Source organism: Ictalurus furcatus, chromosome 2 (genome assembly GCF_023375685.1).
Source record: "Ictalurus furcatus strain D&B chromosome 2, Billie_1.0, whole genome shotgun sequence".
Taxonomy (NCBI): Eukaryota; Metazoa; Chordata; class Actinopteri; order Siluriformes; family Ictaluridae; genus Ictalurus; species Ictalurus furcatus.
The window spans coordinates 11,402,485-11,423,080 of record NC_071256.1 but is presented as its reverse complement, the minus strand read 5'-3'; the positions used below and the strand labels follow the sequence as shown (position 1 = coordinate 11,423,080).

At 37.5% G+C, this 20,596-nt stretch overlaps 1 protein-coding gene across 2 annotated transcripts in view; it reads left to right on the top strand.

Moving 5' to 3' along the window:
- si:ch211-243j20.2 (uridine-cytidine kinase-like 1) overlaps positions 1–15,938 on the top strand; it is a 29,858-nt gene extending 13,920 nt beyond the window's left edge. Inside the window, exons 8-15 of one of the 2 annotated variants that reach the window (XM_053647655.1) lie at positions 3,622–3,638; positions 5,361–5,459; positions 5,600–5,693; positions 5,918–5,980; positions 8,389–8,511; positions 10,963–11,070; positions 11,734–11,890; positions 13,595–15,938. In XM_053647655.1, the coding sequence (XP_053503630.1) occupies positions 3,622–3,638; positions 5,361–5,459; positions 5,600–5,693; positions 5,918–5,980; positions 8,389–8,511; positions 10,963–11,070; positions 11,734–11,890; positions 13,595–13,671 (738 nt within the window). In that variant the 3' untranslated portion in view covers positions 13,672–15,938. Of the gene's footprint in view, positions 1–3,621; positions 3,639–5,360; positions 5,460–5,599; positions 5,694–5,917; positions 5,981–8,388; positions 8,512–8,798; positions 10,182–10,962; positions 11,071–11,733; positions 11,891–13,594 lie in introns of those variants that run through there. The other variant, XM_053647662.1, reaches the window with a different exon arrangement.
- The last annotated feature ends 4,658 nt before the right edge of the window (positions 15,939–20,596 follow it).

Below are 20,596 nucleotides of genomic sequence, written 5' to 3'. Positions count from 1 at the left end.
GATCCAAAATGAATCAAAAACCACTTCAAATAACACAAGATTTATCAGTGGTAATTTTTATTTCACCTCTAGAGGCTGCTCTCATACTGTATAATGACAACAGACCCTTCTCAGCTCCCGCAACCGTGAAAAACTATCAGTGTGGATTTTTGCAGAAAACCGATAGTTACTGCAATCGTTTATCAGTGCCGATTAACACCTCTAGTACACATTTTCTGTACACATACATTGTATTATCATGCAAAATATATTATACAATTAAACAAAACCATTTAGAAAAAAAAATCAGATGATTGATATTATAGCACTATTAAATATAAGTATTATAGAACTAATAAATTTACTTACAACTCCTTAGCTCAGTCCAGACCTTCCTGATTATATTTGATCATCGGTGAAAAGAAATTAAGATCCCAATTCTCCATCATCTTCATACTGTAGAATGTACACAAGTTCTCCTTGTACATTCATTTTCCTTAGTGCAACAGATATGAAGAAAAATAGAAAACGCTCCTCATGAAATGTTGCGTTGTTGTTGCTGCTGCTGTTGTTTCCCCCCCCCCCCCCAGATATAACAAGACATTAACCCCACTCAACTTTCTTTTTTTTTCTTCTTTTCATACCACTGTCCCAGCTAGAGATGTACTGACATTTGTTGCATGCGTGTATATTAAACCCAAGCTATGGTCACAGAGTAAACTTTTTTAAGGATTTGATTTGGTTTCATGTTTAACATTGAATCTGAAACGGGCAGCCACAAGTCAAGTCAACGGAGGGTGGTGTGAGAGAACTTGTTGGAGAAAACAAGCTGTGCAGCTACATTCTGGATCAGTTGCCAGGGTCAAATGAGTTTCAGTAGTCCAATCTCAAAGTTCCAAGGCACTAAAGAAGCACCTGAGTTGATTCTGTGGATTGTCAGGTTAGCAATGTGTGGCAGGGACGATAGTTGATCGTGCACAGAGACTGATGGTGAGGTCTCAGAGTTGTCCAGGGGGATCACAAGATCTTCACATGGGAGTGCATCTTCAGGGATGTAAAGCAGTTCAGTTTTGCTGGGATTTAGTTTCAGCTGATGAGCTGTTATCCATCATGTGTCTCTTTCAGCCACCCTAAGATCTGTGCAGAAACATATGGATGTTCTTCCATCAAGTTTCCTAGGGCACCAGGAGGGTAATGCATAACAATATTATGAATGGAGAGGTAACGGTAACAGCATGGACTTCAAAGGATGAGATGTTGAGATGAGACGAGAGGTGCAAGAGCTGTGAAGTATCATCTCCATGAACAAAGCAGATCTGTACCACCTCCCCTGCCAGTCTTAATGGAGTATGAGAGACAGCATTGGCAGAGGACAGAACAGTTGGTGTAGTTGAGCTAAGCTGATGAGACATATAAGGCAAAAGCTGTTATGAATCTGACCAGTATAGCTGATCGTTTATTGGCTTTTTTTTTTTGTCTGTTTCAGGTTGTCATTTAATATTTGTAGAAAACATAATGCAGTATTCATGTCCTATCCTCATGTTTCAGAGGTGGTCTCTTAAAGTTAGAGTTGTATAATGGACTTGTAGACCCCCCCTTTACAATTAAGTTATTGAGTTAACAATCCAAGTAATCTCTTGATGGCTCCTAATTCATCTTTCAGATCTTAGTCACCATAACTCTTTTAAAGGTCACCAAATACCCAACACTGACTTTGTTCCTCCTAACTTGGTTCACCAAACACTAATCCACCCTCTTGAGCACTCAAGTATACTAGAGCTACGGACATATCCATTCAATTAATAGTACTAATACAAAAATAAAATAAACAGTCTAACATAAGAATACTTTATTATTATTATTATTATTATTATTATTATTATTATGCTTTCATGAACCAAATTTAGTTATAAACGTAATGGGTCTCATTTATCAAACTTTTTGCATAAACCAAACGCAAAATTTCTGAACCGCTGATTTTCTTGGCGTATTTTGTCAGTCATATTTATGAACGGAATCACCTGTAAAATACCAAGTGTGTGCATGGTACGGATGATTTGCATGTGGTGACGCCCACAAAACTCCAAAAAAGGCACAGTTCACAGCACTAAACTGGCGTAAATTTACGCACGAGCATGAGTAGGACACGAAGGTTTCTGAAAATGAAATGGGATGAATACTACATTTCTTGGGTAAGTGTTCCTGTGAACTATTCACAAGTAAATCAGTTCGTATCCGTTTTGATAAATGAGGCCTGATATATTTTTGTCCAGTTTCTATAGTAATAAGAAATAATAATAATATAAGTAATATTAATAATGTTCACAAGAATGCCAGTGAAATAAATGTCAACTAGCAATACCCAGACCCTTTAGCAGTTCTTCCAGCAAGGGAAAATATTATGGGAAATATTACGGGAAACCCCCCCCCCAAGGATTTTCTTTTTCTCCTGTATTACATCAGATTTAAGTATATTAGAATATATTCTATTCTACAGAAGAAAATTTTCAATATTTAGATGCTCTCACATTTAGTTTTTTAAGACTTTTTAGTGGAGTTTTTAGATTTAATTCATTTTAGATTTCAGTGAATTCAGATGTTATGATCCAGGTGCCTCCATAAAGACTTATTCATAGAAGAAAGAATTGATAGCATTGCCATCTGGGAAGGCTAGAAACCTATTCAACATTAAACTGGTTTACACTGACTACGTTTACATGAACAGCAATAATCTAATTATTGACCTTACTCTGAATAAGACAATATTGTGATTAAGGTGTTTACATGAGTCGCTTTTAGAATACTCCTTTCATGTACCGGTTTTACATGTTTTAGAACATGATTAGATTAACGGCACACATCAAAACGTCACCGACGTCCCTCCAGACTTTCACGTATCAACATACAGGTCGTCTTCGTTACGGTACCGTATACAGTTTTGGGTGTTTTTATTTAATTTTTTTTACGAACGCTTTAAGTGCAGTTAATTATTTGTCATGCTATACGTGCTAATAGACGACTGCTTGAAGCCATGGGCTGTGTCCCAAACCGTGTACTTACTGTCTATATAGTAGCCGAGATACATGTATTTTTCCCCACAACAGGCCTATAATAGGCAAGTATGCGGTTTGGGACGCAGCCGTGCTCTCTTGTTCGCCGTAAAATGTTGAGCACTGCCATGTGTGTACATGTCCTGTCGCAAAATGCGGTGAAAACTCTCACACGACGTTAATAATGTGATTACGGTGTTTACATGTCTGTAATACACCTCCATAATGCGACTAAAATAGGAGTACTCCACATGTCTTAATTCAATTTGTGTTTACTATGAGTATGACCTTAATCAGATTAAAGTAATTAAAAATCGCTGTTTTCATGGTAGTTTCTTAATCACAGTATTGTCTTAATCAGGTTAATAGTGGATTATTGTTGTCCATGTAAACGCACTGACTGTGGTGTAAAAGAGAAAGTAGCTTCATTTTATACTGTGTGATGGAGTGCTGAGTGTTGGAATGGCTTTTTTCCATTCGATGTTTTGATTTCATGAGTTGTTTCTTTTTCATTTCTCTCCTTCACAATGTGCATTTGTAATGAAACACTCGTCAAACCCCCCTCGCCTGAATGCACTCTAACTTACCACAGCGTGAAATCACAGTGAGGTATGGCTGTCAATCCCAACAATCTGCCCATCTCCCTCCCTCTCTCTACCTGGTTACTTCTTCTGTTCTTCTCCTTCCCTCTCTCTACCCGGTTCCCTCTACTGTTCTCCTCCCTCTCTCTACCGGTTCCCTCTTCTGCTTCTCTTGCTTTCTCTCCAGTTTTCTGCCACAAACCTGTAGAGACAAAAGAGACTAAAGGAAGTGTGTAATGGATGTCTACTTCCAATGAGTTGGCTTTGACTTTAAGCCAATCCTTAATTCATTGAATTCAATGGTGGGATGTCTTATGCCCGCGTCGGGAAGAGTGGGACCATGTTTTGTACATCCTTTTGTCTCTTTCCTCACTGTGGCACTTCAGTGGCTGTGATTAATGTGGGTGAGGGGAATGATTCAGTGGTTTTGTTTTAACCCATTAGTAAATAACTTATCATAAATGCGGAAGTTTACAATACTGACTATTTAGGTTCTTTTATAATTTAGTTCCCATAAGATAAAGAAGAAATACAAGTGTATTTCAGAACCACTGAAACATCACCTGAACCTTAACATCCCGTGCCGAAAAAACACACACACACACACACACACACACACACACACACACACGCACACAATCTGCAGTTCCTATTTCTGCCTAAATTGACTTTGAGCTTTAATGGGGTTGTGTTCTCTTTCCCTCTCTTTCTCTCTTTTCTTCTCTCTGTCTCTGTTTATCACAATAAATCTGTTGTCATCTTCTTCAGAGGAAACTCCGCTGGGATATGTGAGGATAAACTCTGGCATCCCACTTTTTTTTCTGTGTCTATACTTTTGTCATTTTGTTTGTTGTGGAGCATCTCTGAACTCTCCTTTTGAATTTCTTTTCATCTTGACTTTTCAAATTTCTTTTTAAGTCACTTAATGACAACCTGGTGCTTGAACGTTTCACTTGTTTGCCTTACGTTCTTGTGTATGGCCAACTAACACAAGCACAAGTTTTCTTTTCCAAGACATCATAATGATTATCAGTGCTGACAACAACATGTGACCGAAACTATGAATTGGCTGTAGAATGGATGCCTTAAAGTTTACTCATTTAAATTTCTCTGGTACATTCTGTCTCGTGATGCATCAGTGAATGTTTAAAGATAAAATTGTACATATTGTACAGATTAGAGATTGTACATAATAACATAACTTGAGCTTACTTACTCATTTGCTGTAGTAAAGTTAATTTGGAAATAAAATAAATGGCCCATTAAATATAATGAATAAATAATGGATATTTTCCATTCCATCTCATTTGGACTTCTCATCTTGGACACCTCATGTAACATGTTTACTCGCAAGCACATGCTCGCGTCCCAGTTTGGAGGATGACATCCAGGAAGACGCAAATGACGCCTGAATATCATGTCTTTCTAAAAGGAACATACATTTAGAAGTGGCCATGCTAAAATATCATGCATGTTCATCAGATTATAGTCCTGCTACTGGTTTTGTAAAACATTGTTGTTGTCAGTTCCTTTGTTGTCTTCTTTAACATCTTAAAATTGCCCTATAACCTTGATTTCTGGTTTTTCTGATGACTTACATTCATACAGGGGGAAAAAAAAGGCACAATAGTTCTGTATTGTTCTTTTTTTTCCCTGGCTTGACATGATTGTTGGTGTGTGTGTGTGGTATTTGTGTGCGTGTATGTTTTGTGCACTTATGAACTGATTAAGTTGTGGTTGTGCTGCTTAGATCTGCCTTGGCTTCAGCACATCAGGGTCAGCCTTTACCCAAGACCCTCAGCGTGCTGGAAAGCACACCACAGGTGCGGGGAATGCACACCATCATCAGGTATGATTAACACATTAAACACTAGATTTTGTTCTTGTTGACTTAATTCCCGTAGGTTGCTGTGCTTTCTGCTTTAAGCCGTTGTCCATATTACGTTTTCTATCTTCCACTGAATCTCTGTCTGATATGTAAAACTGCAGGAACAAGGAGACTAACCGAGATGAGTTTATTTTCTACTCAAAGAGATTGATGAGGCTGCTCATTGAGCACGCCCTCTCCTTCTTACCACTGAAGGTTAGTGATTTTAAAAGAAATGGTGTCTGCTATGCTAAAATTTAGGCGCTTGTTATGAATTAAAGTCATCAACTTTTAAGCACTGTTTTGCTCTGCTTTTTTTAGGATTAGACAAGAAGTACCTTTCATAGGAACGGGCATTTACACTACAGATTTATATAACTTGCATTGCTTGCTAAATTCTGTTTTTTTTTTTTTTTTTTTCCCCTCTGTCTTCTCCACAGCCAGTGTCTGTTGAAACACCCCAAGGGACAATATATGAGGGGAAAAGACTCAGTGGGAAAAGGGTTAGTTGTGATTTCAGACCTTTTACATTTTTTCAGACAATTTAGTTCCAAGAGTGTTCTGTTCTGCTGCTAAATGTACAGCTTTTAGTTGGGTTCACAGATTCACAGATCTATGAGCTTATAGCAGAGGCATTCAAACTGTAGGGTGTGAAGGAATTACAGGTGAGATGGAAAATACCAAAAAAGAAATCTTTAAATGACAGATATATCAGATTAGCCAACCGAAATTAACAGTTGTGTAGATGTTTTGACTAGAGGTCGACCAATAGTGGATTTTACCAATAACTCAAGTAGGGGAGTACCTGCCGATAACCAATTACTCAACTGAATATTTTTAAAAATTGATGTGTGTGTATATATGTATGTATGTGTCTGTGTGTATGTGTGTGTGTGTGTGTGTGTGTGTATATATATATATATATATATATATATATATATATATATATATATAAAATATATAAATGATATGCATCCAAACTGAACCAAAAAGTAACACTCCAAATAAAAATAAAGACTGAATCAAAAAACACTTCAAATAACACAACAAAATTTTTCAGTGGTAGTTTTGATTTCACCTCTAGAGACCACTCTCGTATAATGACAGTGGACCCTTCTCCGCCGCTCCCGCAATGGACACAATCGGGGGAAAAACTACTGGTATGGATTTTTGCCGATAACCGATAGATCTAGCTATTGGCCATCGGTGCCAATTAATCGGTGAAACCAACCAATCGATCGACCTCTATTTTTGAGCGTTCCATTTAGGCAAGTTTATTTATATAGCACATTTCATACACAATGGTAATTCGAAGCACTTTATGTAAAGAAAATACTAAGTATTTATAAAAAATAAAAAAAAATAAGAACAAGAAATTAAGGTAAGAAATTAAAATGAGCAGGAGATAAAAAGGATTTAAAAAATGTAACGGGTAAAAAGGGGAAAAGTTACAGCGCTAAACTGATCTAGATCAATCAGTAGAGTGCAGCATAGTGTTTAGGCAGTAAATGTGAGGCTGAATATGTGTTTTCAGTCTGGTTTTAAATGGGGCTAGAGTTTGAGCACAACTGACTTTTTCTAGAAGCTGAGTAGTGGGGAAAAACATTAAATAGACCTACAGCAAAATTTCAAATCTAACACTTAAATCACTTTGATGATAACTATAATTGGACAGTGATTTTTAAATGCTGTTTGCTGCTTTGCTCTCCTAAGACAGGATCAAGATTTCAAGGCGGAGATGGGTGCAGGTTTAAAGTTTAATCAATAACAAAACAAAACACCAAAAGACACTATGAACACATGAAAATGAAAAACACAAAACAATACATAGGGAACGAGAGAGCATTACATGGCAACAGAAGACAATCAAAGCAAGATAAAGTGCATTGCAAACTGTGACTGTATTCACACAAGTGCTCCTTAACATGAATGAGAATCAGGTGCAGGTGGTCATGTGACAGTGATGCAGAGGTGCAGTGGCTGCTGGGAACTGAAGTCCAGAGTTCTTTCAGGATATCCGTGACAGACAGTCAGAAACCATTCATAGTTTCAGGAGGATTTCATTAGACTTACTTCGGCAATTCTTCAGCTGTGATCCTTCGAGATTTTTTGGGCACTCGAACCATCCTCTTCACAGTGTGTTGAGACGATAGAGAGATGCGTCCAATTCCAGGTTGATTTATAATATTTCCAGTTGACTGGAACTTCTTAATTATTGCCCTGATGGTGGAAATGGGCATTTCCAATGCTTGTGCTATTTTCTTATAGCAACTTCCCATTATTTATACACCTGTGAAACAGGAAGTCATGGTTGAACAATGTCAAATATCAATTAGAATATACTTCAAATATATTTTTCTCATATGAATTAATAGGGGTGCCAATAATTGTTGCACACACATGTTTTAACAAAGATTTTTTTTTTTTGCATAAACCTGTGTTGTATTTGTTTGATATCCATGAGAACAGAGTATTTTTGTAAAATGTTTTAACAAAAGATCAATAGATTAAACAATAGACAATTTTTCACAGCTTTCTTTGCTCATATTTACTAAGGGTGCCAATATTAGTGGAAGGCACTGTATAAAAAATGTCCTGTTATTTCTTACTGTTTTTGTTTTATTTCATTTCATAAACATGTTTATTTTTTATATAATTTGACATGGGTCTTTTTTGACCTAGGGGGATAAAGGGGGCGCAAGTTCCCAAAACAACTGCAAAGTGGGACTCATGTGGAAACAGTTTGAATACATCTGTTGAGATGTACGTTTGCTGAAGTCACCATAGTCCTCATTCAGGATATTAATAATACATTTTTACTGAGGTTCTGCTCAGGTCACTGCAAAAAAAAATTTTTTTTGAGATTGTAAAGCTCTCTGTGGTTACAGGCAGTGTGTGTGTTTGTGTGTAGATTACTGGAGTGTCCATTCTGCGTGCAGGGGAGACAATGGAGCAGGCCTTGATGGCAGTGTGTAAAGATATTCGACTGGGAAAAATTCTTATCCAGACAAACCATGACAGTGGGGAGCCTGAGGTACTTAGTTTTATTGCACAGTCTATTAATCATTCAGTTCGATTGCTTATCTCCAGTCTGCAGTCTATTTACTGTCTTACTTGCAAAGCCTCATATTGTAATATCCATTTTTTTTGTTTGCCCTTTTACTCATTTTGACTTTACCTCTCTGGGGTAGCCAGATTATTATTATTATTATTATTATTATTATTATTATTATTATTATTTTTACTATTATTATTGTTATTAATAATAATAATAATAATAATAATAATACATCTCTCTATCTCTTTCTGCCTCTGTTGTAGATTGAGGACTGTGGATTTGACTCTAAATAAATGCCATTCAATTGTATCCACCAACTGGAGTGCAAATATAGCTAGCCTTTTTAATATCCTACTAATTGGTGGCTACAAGCCATTACAAAGCCAGCACTAGGAATAATTTATGCTTCTGATCCACACTGTGTACACGTTGTTAAATACTTGAAAATCATTGCCATGCAAATGAATTTAGTTGTAAATAGTTTCATGCATGTGATGGGTAATGTCAAAAGTAAAGTGCTTAAAGTGCTCAGAACACCTGCAACCCCACATACAGTCCCGGCGAATACAGTAGTTGATTTTGTAGGTTTGCTCAACTGTGATGGAAACAACAAAATCTTGTTGCCTTTGCAGCAATCAGTTAATGAGTATGAGCTGGTAGCACATTTTTATTGGGAAATTTGTCGAATTACACCCTAGTGGGTGTTCAGCTTACTTCAAACACACAACCTTGAGCACATGGCAGACATGTGATCTACAGGTCACTGCTGTATCAAACATGAATTCAGCTGTTAGAGTGAATAAAGCCGCTTCTCATACAAGAACATCCAGTGTGCTATCAACATGGCCTTTCTTTTTTTTTTTTTTTTTCTTAATTAAATTTTAATTGGTGTTCCTTTTACATTATATAACGCACTCAATACTGACAGTTTAAACACACAGTATGAAACAAGAAAACAAACTATATATAATTTATATATTATATATTATGTAATATATATTATATAAATGAAATTTTCTAAATGAAAATTTTCATTGAAAATTTAATTCAATGAATTGAATTTCAATTCTGTTGAAAATTTCATTGAAAATGAAAATTTTCACTAAATGAAATTTTCCATCTAAATTTTTATAAGATAAAAGCTCATCACTACTACAGTAAATAAGTCCTTTAGAGTACGTATTCCACTTCTAAACCATTGTCCCCAAATCAGAGGTTTTTTTCCCCCTATTTTAATATATGGATTATTCCATACTGAAAAATAGTGTTGACACGTGAGGGATCTGACATTTTCTGTGGACGGCAACATGGCCTTTCTTCATCCTACAAGCTTCTTGTGCCTGTCCTCTCCTGCCTGCTGGATCCCAGTCCTGATGTACACCTCTACTTTCAAATGCCAAGGACATTGAGGGGAACCTGTGCCATATAATATCAAATGATGCAGAAACTTTTGTGGTCCGGGCTCCAAGGTTGTGCCTGTGACAGTTTGACAATTTTGGATGCAACCAAGTTAATCCTCTTTCACCAATGATATCATCAATCCTCCCTGACCTGATAGATAATAATTAAACTCATTTATCGTGATGTAAAATTGTTGGAAATGTATTAAAATAAAGTCTTAGGACTGAAAGTTTGTTTTGAACAAATAGTAATTTGACCCTTGCTTTATTTATTAATATGATGGTATGCAGTGAGATTATTCTGTGTTGTTGTAATGCTTTTTCATCCATCTGCCACTCTATATACTCAGTATATATCAAAAGTTCATGGGTTCAAGCCCCAACACCTCCAAGCTGCCACCGTTGAGCCCTTGAGCAAGGTCGTTAAAGGGGATAGTTAACCCAAAAATGAAAATTCTGTCCTCAATTACTCCCCCTCATGTCGTCCCAAATCCATAAGACTTTCGTTCATCTTGGGAACACAAATGAAGACATTTTAATGAAACCTGGGAGATTTCTGTCCCTCCGTTTACAGTCCGGTAACCAAAATGAAGCGATATGGATGCTTTGTGCGCACAAAAAAACTAAAATTAAGTTTTTATTCACAAAATATCTTCATTTCCGCATAGATCTCTGACGTGCGTTCATGAGAGAACCACGACGCATGTGTGTCTCAAGAACGAGTGGTTTAATGTTTGTAGGATGTATAAGGAATTATCATTTTAAACAGCAGATGAACTGATTCAGATTTTGAAATAGGGTCCAAACAGGGTCAGGGTCACAGCATGGACAATGGTTTTTCTTCAGTAGCTTGTCTGAAGTATATATGAAGGGTATTTGAGGCATTAGTAACAAGTAGGACTAGACTTTTGCTGGCAGTTCTTGGTAGTTGCTGAGTTCTGCTTGTTTTAGGATACGTGACTGAAACGAAAATGTTTTAAGTGTTTGTGCCTAATTGATCCTTTTGATAATCTGACTTGCTTCCCAGCTCCATTACCTGCGCTTGCCGAAGGACATCAGTGAGGACTACGTGATTCTGATGGACAGCACCGTGTCCACAGGCGCAGCTGCTCTCATGGCTGTTCGAGTTTTACTCGTATGTAGCCCGAGTAATCTGGTGCCAATTACGTTTTTTTTTTTAATCATTATCCTTTAAATTTGCAATTCACAGAATCGGTGTTTACGTTCTAACCCTTTCTCACAGTACACTGGCGTTCCATTTTGCCTGCGGAATGGAAATCGACTTATTAGACATTTTCAATCAGTACAAACAAATGAATTATTTTCTCACCGCAAGTCTGTTATAAGATGAGTCAGAACGCTGTTGGGTTTCTGTGTGTAGAGTATCATGACTATGTTTTAACATTGGTACAAATATAAAACAGAGAGCACAACTAAAGCTTTTTTTTTTTTTTTTTTTTTAAGGAAAAACACTGTGTACAACTGCCACAATAAAATGAAAGCATTTAAAGATTTATAACATTCTTAAAGCCGTGAGTGTCTGCTTTCATGTCAGCCATTAAACGGTGGAGTGTGACCTCACAAATAAATTCAATGCTGAACACAATAGCTGATTTGAATATTAATCTGCCATATCTACAGAGGAAAAGGCACAGTAATTTCATGAAAGTACAGAAGTTACTTAAATTAAACAGCAAACGATCATAGGCCATCTGTGCATTCCTGCAGTTCACTGTGTATGTATTTGATAAGTAGGGAGCAGGGCATTATCACAATGTGCCTTGTGCCTTGGTTTCAGGACCATGATGTTGAGGAGGATAAGATATTTCTGCTGTCTCTGCTGATGGCTGAGATGGGTGTTCACTCCGTAGCCTATGCCTTTCCCAAGGTGCGCATCATCACCACAGCTGTGGACAAGAAGGTCAATGATGAGTTTCACATCATCCCAGGCATTGGTAAGTTAGTCTACATGTAAAGGAATATTTCACCTGAGAAGGGGTTCGAGTTTGTGCTAGTGTCCAAAATGTTGTCTGTATAAATCCCACACAGACACGATTCAGCACTGAATGTTCATTAGGCAAGATTTGCACACAAAAAAAATAGTCAAGATTAGGTCTCTAACAGTTAAATATAATTTGATTGATGTTTATTTACTTCTAGTGCCCATATACACACAACTCAACTAGTTAGCATTAACAAAAACAGTCACGACCGTTCTTACTGATTTCTGAGGATGTTCACAAATCATCATATCCTTTATTCTTTCTAATAAGCTCTTAGCATCACTAACTAGCATGTTAGCATTGCTAGTTAAAAGGCCATTCAGCTGCTTGAAAGCAGAGTTATGATAATGATGATGAGTCTTTATTTATCACATATACGTATGCACAGTGAAATTCCTTTCTTCGCATACCCCAGCAAGTTGGGGTCAGGGTGCAGGGTCAGCCATGATACAGCGCCCCTGGAGCAGAGAGGGTTAAGGGCCTTGCTCAAGGGCCCAACAGTGGCAGTTTGGCAGTGCTGGGGCTTGAACCCCCGACCTTCCGATCAGTAACCCAGAGCCTTAACCGCCAAGCCACCACTGTCCCCGCCAAGCGGAAGTTTTTGTAATGAAAAAGTATCTACTTAATTTGTTCCATAAAGCTGTCCATTCAAACAATTCAAAGCTTTGTACAGATTGCCTTTACGTATATGTCCAGGAGCAATGTTGCTAAAATGTATGTTCACACTTGGGAGCAACAAAGCAACAGGCTACTGTTCATTTTCTATATACCTCTATATACACGGAGCTGCGATTTCAGTGACAGAGTTGAGATTTGCTCGAATTTATGCAAATTAGATACAACATAGTAAAGCAACAAATCCAAATGATTGTCTCGAACCAGTCATATGGTGCCACATTTAGTAGTACAACATTTTTTCATTCAACCTCACAGCTTTAATTCCTACCTGAAATTACTTCCTATGTCCTGCCTGACTCGAAAGAAAAAGGAATAAAAACATAAAACTGTGTATAGAACCAGACGACACCAATCTGTAAATGTGTATATGAGGCAAAACAAAAATTAAAATGAAGCTCTGAAGAAAATTGCAAAGATCATTGGGGTCTCTGGAGAGTGTTTGTAGCTAGTACAGTTAGCTTGTGTGGCTAATACGAATGCGCCTGGCATCTAACGTGTACATCAAACAACCGATTTTTCACCCTTTTTTTTCATTTTATTAAAATACTCCCAGTAATTTTAAGAACAAATCGTCTGCTATAGTAAATGCTGAGCTGTATTACACGCCCCACCCACATGCGACACCAAAGCGCTCACTCAACGCCCACAAGAGACTAACAGTGAGCAAGAGTGAATGTAGGGTAATTCTGCGTCTTGTGTAACTGCGTGTGACTGAGATGTAGGTGTAGTGAAGGGGTTTTCTCAGCCATGTACTGTAGTGCACCTTTAATTCACAGCTGTTTTTGGGTACATGGGTACAATGTTTGACTCTGACCTCTGACCCTAGCAACCTTTGAAGCTGTGGCATTAATTAATTAATTAATTTGGAAAAATCTATCGATTAATTTAAAAATTAAAAGTAACACAATGGAGACCTTTTGGTTCGAAACATTTCTTTCAAGGATAATCAGCATAATCGGTGATGCCGTTCTTTTACAGGAAACTTCGGGGACCGTTATTTTGGAACAGACGCTCCTTCAGACTGGTATGAAAGTGAAGAAGGGATGGATTACTAAGTCTTAGTTTAAAAAAAAAAGCGAGTTTATGTGACTTTAGCAAAAGCTACTGCTGATTTGCTGCCACGTGCCATAATAGTGGCACTCAAAGGGCAGTGTGTGGGGTTTTTTTTTTGTTTTTGTTTTTTTAAACACACTGCAGCTTTGCTTAGGTTTTACAGAAGGTAAGGTTAGTTTCGAGTCTCTTTCCACAAGTATTAAGAGAGGCATCATGCTGATGGTTAATTTATTTCCTTGAAGGATGTAATGGCCCGTTTGATTTGAGATAATCTTCAGTGAAATGAATGAACTTCGACTCATTCGATGAACTGTTTATGACTCTTTAACAATCTTTCACATGCTTGAATTTTGAAGCTTGAATTTTGAGAGTTAATCTTTTACAGGGTATGATTTTAATTGAGTGTTAGAGAAAGTTGGCCTTAAATGTTTTAATTAATTGTTGTTGTTTTTTGTTTTGTTGTGAGTGTATGCGAAGGAAATGTATTCTAAAATACGATTCAAAAGGAAAAGGGGTTTGAGAAAATGTCTTTTTCTTTGCTGCCATTTTCAAGTTGAAATTCCTGAACGATTATTTCAAAAGTATGTATTTGTAATGTATTTAATCATCCTTAGAGATCACTCCAAATGGCAGCACTGTGAAAAATATTGTCTATGAAATGGTGGGAGTGTCCAGGGTACACAGAAACCATTTCTCACTACAGTGTTGAGAGTCTGCAGGCATGTACAGCCATCCTGTATTTTTAAGATTTTTAAGATCTTCTGATAGGTGTCTTTTGTATGTCCCTCGGTCCCGTTTAAAAACTAAGGGGGGTAGAGCTTTTTTAGTCGCTGCCCCTCGTTTATGGAATCAATTGCAACTGGACATCTGCCTCGTACCCTCATTTACCATTTTTAAAAAGAAGCTGAAAGCATATGTCTTCTCCTAGGTGTTTTGTTTACTAGTGTTTATTGTCTGTCTTTATTTGGTTTTATTCTGTTTTCTATTTTACTTTTCTTTACTCTGTTCAGCATTTTGGTCAGCTTTGCTGTGTTAAATGTGCTTTCTAGATAAAATTTACTTGCTTGCTTACTTACTTACTTACTTACTTACATCCTGAAAGACCCAGACCCTCAACACTGTAGTGACAAATGGTTCGTGTGTACTCTGGACACACCGGGGTGTGTAGACTTTTTATATCAACTGTAATTAAATCTATTTTTAGACATTGCCACCGAATGTGATGCAAATGGATAGCCATTGTTTATATGTTAGCCACAAATTTAGTCAGTTTATGAGCTTAATTTGGATCCACAAACAAGCACAGAGGCAAACAAAGCTTCAGGAAAGGAGCAAAACAAAGTAAAGCGAAGGCAAAATTTACACAAAGTGATGTCCGGTGTGAGAAATGATGAGCAAAGTACTTAAGCAAAGCAGATTACTTGTTGTATCCCTTGTAGTTCTTTTGATACTCAAAATGACACAGTAAACATGGCATGGTACACTGGCCAGATCGGTTCTGTTGTTTCATACCTCGTATCACTGGGTGCTGCATATAATGTTGACCAACAGCTAAAGAAGATAATGGTGCAGTTAATGTTATACATGTGGGAGGATGTGCACATTATAGCGTAAACAGAAATGATCCTAGACACTGCATTTACAGCACTCCAGGAGCATGATGTTTCTGGAAATCTGGGTCCAGAATTGGCCATAATCCATATTAAGAGGAAAGAAGGAACGTTTGAATAGGATGTGCCTCACAAACTCTATCTAAACTACATTGTGTGCATTTATGGAGTTTATGCATTTATACACGGGAAATGTTTTGCTTACTTGTGCTTTATTCTCAGTGTTTGGTTACAGGTTGTTTTTTTTTTTTTTTTTTTTTTTTTTTTTTTTTGCAGTTTATGAGGGTTTACTGATACTTAACTTGTTACCCAACAGTCTTAAATTTGAACATTTACTGGTTACATGTTTGGATGTTTTATTTCTAATAGAGCAGTGCAATTTAAATACTTTTGTTTTACTGAACACACATCACTGTATATTACACATCCCTGTCAACCATTGATATACAGAGCCTCCAGAAAGTACCCCCCCCCCAAAGGTGTTGATTAATATTTTTACTTTATTGCAACAGCAAATTTAAACATGTTGTAATTGATTTATTTTCCTGGTTCTTTTGAACTGTCTTTCTACAGGAGTAAAGATTAAAGTATTTAGATGTCCTCTGAATTATTTGTAAGTAAATAAATAAATAAGTCTAAAACTTCCTTTAAAAAAACAACCCTGTGTGAATTGTCCTTTTGTAGCAATTACAGATTTGAGTTGTTTTGAGTGTGTGTTTATAAGCTTTCCACATGTTTTATTCTGGCATTTTCTTCCATTCCTCAATTTTCAGGTCAACATTTTCAGATTTTCAACTGAATTAAAGTCTGGTTTTTGACTCGGCCATTCCAAAACAAACCTTAGATGTTTTTTTTGTTTTTTTTTTCAAGCCATTCCTTTGTAGTTTTTGTCCTGTGCATGGTCCTTCAGAGCATGATGCTGCCATCACCGTGCTTCATCACAGGAATGGTGTTACCTGGGTGCTGGGCTGTAGGCTATTTGGTTTTGTGCCAAATGTTATGCTTTGGCTTTAGACCAAATGGCTCAACTTTAGTCCCATCACCTACATAATGTATTTTTTATTTTTTTAAATATAATTATGCGTTATGTTAATGTGTCCACTCGAAGGAAGAAGAAAAGCAGCTCAATACTACTTACTTCCAAGTTCTAAAGCACAGATATTAAAGTTGACCAGATAGGGAAGAGTTTCAGGATCCTTCAGATGTTCGTCACAGAAAAAGATGAATCAGTGACGAGCGTAGACATGGCATGTTAATTATGGAATAACACATGACTGACCATTCTGTTATATGAAAGTAATCCATGCTGGTGTGATGTAGCCTGACAGGAAGTGGAGTTGCTGTTACCACCCAATAATAAGTGGATTATTTTTGTCTAATAGCAAGGTCCAAAGTGTTACTCCCCTTAATACCACAGCAATTTGCTAATGATTATGTATATCCATCCATCCATCTTCTACCGCTTACTCCTTCTTCTGGGTCGCGGGGGAACCTGGAGCCTATCCCAGGGAGCATCGGGCACAAGGCGGGGTACACCCTGGACAGGGTGCCAGTCCATCACAGGGCACAATCACATACACACTCACACACCCATTCATACACTACGGACACTTTAGACATGCCAATCAGCCTACCATGCATGTCTTTGGACTCGGGGAGGAAACCCCCGCAGCACGGGGAGAACATGCAAACTCCGCACACACAGAGCCGCGGGAATCGAACCCCCGACCCTGGTGTGAGGCGAACGTTGATTATGTATATATAATTGTTTTTTTTTTTTTTAAGTGTACTAATGAACAACACATCAATCTTTTTAAATATTTTTACTTAATAAAATTAAAAGTTAATGGTGTGACACTGGAGACTTCATTCATAAATGCTAAATAAACATCTCATCATAAAAACTTCACCAGATCAACCATTATAAGTTTTTCTTTGTTAAACGACACATTTAAAAATAAATAAATAAATCCTTCTATTACTAGACCTGCCAACCTTTCATGCATTTCGCGAAGGAGTTCTGCAGTTTAACATCTGAGTTGTCATGTAAAAAAATATGTAAAAATAACTTAGGGTTAATAATAAAATAAATAAAAGGCCAATAGACTTATTAATCTGGAATGGAATTTTTGTGCAGGTGTTTTGAAGGCTCCAGTAGTAACTGTGACTTTCTTTTCAAAATCGGTCATAATTGTGTGCTTGACTTTGCTAACTTTAAACATACACTATATGGCCAAAGGTTTGTGGACACCTGACCAAAACACACCCCCACACACATGATTGTTGAATATTCCATTCCAGATTTATTCCCCCTTTGCTGTTATAATAAGCTCCACTCTTCTGGAAAGGCTTTCCACTAGATGTACGGAGCTTATGTTTCAATCGATCATTTTCACAAGGTCAGAGAGACTTTGTTTATTCATTCAATATTTTGGGACATCCTATAAAGTTATTTACTTATTTTGAAGATAGGATGAACCTGTAGTACTTTTTAGTTTTAGATTGTTTTTGATTTATTTAGTTTTATGCGGACAATGCTTTGCGTTGTTTATGATTCATAAATAAGGGTCTCTTCAGTCCTATTTCTTCTTAAATATAGTTTTTTTTCAAAAATGTTCGAGAGAAAGTGATTAAGCACTCTGTTTTTATTCATTTTTTTAATCAGCACTTCTGCTCAGTCCTGCACTTCCCTGCAGATGCTCAAAAGCTTTGACCTGCATCAGCAGTAAAAAATGTCAGCCATGTGGAGATTATACTTTTATTATAATTTGTGAAAGGGTGATACTGAATTAAATGTACTGTTTTATAATATTTATTTATTTATTTTACTGTTTAATGTGCAGTTTTGTATTGACCCTCCCAGCAGTACAGGTGGTGATATTACGCCTTCCTGGTACTCTACTTAAACCTACATTGTTTACCACAATATTTTAAAAGGGAAAATTGCAAGCAGTGGAGGGGGAAATCAATATTCCCCTAGCAAAATTGTCATGCCAATGTTGCAACATCCACAATACATTCCGTTTCATTTGTGGCAAATATACACTTAAACCAGTGTTCACCAACCCTGTTTCTGGAGATCTACCTTCCTGCAGGTTTCATCTCCCACCAAAATCTAACACCTCTGTTTAAATTTATCAAGAACTTCTTAAGGCAATGATTAGATGGTCAGGTGGGCACAATTCTGGTTGGCACTAAAGTCTTCAGGAACGTAGATCTCCAGGAGCATTCTTGGTGACCACTGAATAAAATCTTAAAAATGGACCATGACTGCACTTATTAAGAAAGTCTAGAGCTCTGCTTTGGTTGTAAAATTAGTGATTAAGTCAGAGCCTCACATTTGTTGAACAAAATGCTAGCATCTTTGCCAGTTGCTAACCCAATGATATGGTGAGAACAGAGGGAACATAACAGAGTTCGTATGAATGTCTCTGGCTTCTCTGCTAAGAACAAGAAATATCCCAATGTGCCTTCAGCCATGAAGCCAGTGCCACATGATGACATTCTGCCAATACCAAGGTCACCAGAGACATGGAGCATAGAGGGAGCTAATAAAGGTGCCACAATGTATGAGCAGCAGTGGCATGTGATAAAACCTTTTGTGAAAGCAATGAACAAGGACGGTGAAGGTTTTCAATACTTAAGACATTCTTCTCAAAATAACTGATGCTAAGACGAAGGAATTTCTGTTGGTCAACAAACAGGTCATCGGTGACTGTGATTCAATATTGCAGATCACTGAATCTTCCAACTTCTGCAGGGTTGTACTAACGTACAGTTGTGCCACTGTTTTAGGTTGGTAGACCTAATTCAAGCAACTATTCTATTTGTGTTGTGAATGTAACCTAACACAGTTCTGATGTCAGTGCAGATTAAATCTGTCATTTCAACTGCCAATATCACTGGACAAGGTGAACTTGGATTTTTCCATGACAAACACGACATGGCACAACCCTACCTTCCTGTGTCAACTTCCCCCAGATATGCTATAGCTGAGATGCCAATAGTTAGATGCATCTTAGATTATGCAGATTTCTGTATTGTCTTGGAGTAGTGAGTCTGTCTATACAAGAAAAAATTTCACCCTGACCTAAGAAGATCTAAGATCTAAGAACATGAAGGCTTGCATTGTATCAAAAATGTGCTAGAACATTATGGAGCACATACACCGATCAGCTACAACATTAAAATTACCTGCCTAATATTATGTAACTCCCCTTTATGCCACCAAAACAGCTCTGACCCGTCGAGGCATGGACTCCACAAGACCTCTGAAGGTGTGCTGTGGTATCTGGCACTGAGATGTTAGCAGCAGATCCTTTAAGTCCGGTAAGTTGTGAGGTGGGACCTCCATGGATCGGAGTTGTTTGTCTAGCACATCCCACAGATGCTCGATCGGATTGATGTCTGTGGAATTTGGAGGCCAAGTCAACACATTGAACAGTTTCTCATGTTCCTCAAAACATTCCTGAACAATTTGTTATCCTGCTGAAAGAGGCCACCTCCATTAGGGAATACCATTTGCCATGAAGGAGTGTACTTGGTCTGGAACAATGTTTAGGTAGCTGGTACGTGTCAAAGTAACATCCACATAAATGTGGGTGGACCTACGGTTTCCCAGCAGAACATTGCCCAGAGCATCACACTTCCGCCGCCAGCTTGCCTTCTTCCCATAGTGCGTCCTGGTGCCACCTCTTCCCCGGGTAACCGACGCACACGCACCCTGCTGTCCACATGATGTAATTTTTTTGTCATTATATAGGTTCCTTTGAGTGTCTCCTTAACATTATTGCTGTTGATAATAATAATACTGTAATTGTTAATATTTTCTTTATTGTTAAATGTAAGAAAATGTGAGGCATATGAGTTGACATTTTAAAATGTTAATTTTTCTGTAACTGTAATTGAATAACTCTTACATTTAAAATGTATTAAACAATTACAGTAGACATTATTGGTATTATAATAGTTTTTGCTTGTCACTGTCTTCTTATACTTTGTTGTCAATTTACAATTTTGAGTCCTTTATTCTGTCAAGTTTTCTGTGTTTTGTCATGTTGCTGTAACATAAAGTACAGTCAGTTTAACACCCAGAACAAAATAAGGGGAATATGTGGGGCCAAGGGGGTGGTAGCCCAAACAAGATGATATAAATGGAACTCATCTGGGGCCAGTGGATGGTGGTTCACATGGGCCCCACTTGTAACTCACCTATGCCCAAGTAGGTGCTCACATTGCCTAAGGCACATGGGTCCCACAGAGAAATTTTTATGAGCCCTATTTGGGACTGGTCCTAACTGGGACCCAAACTCCATCC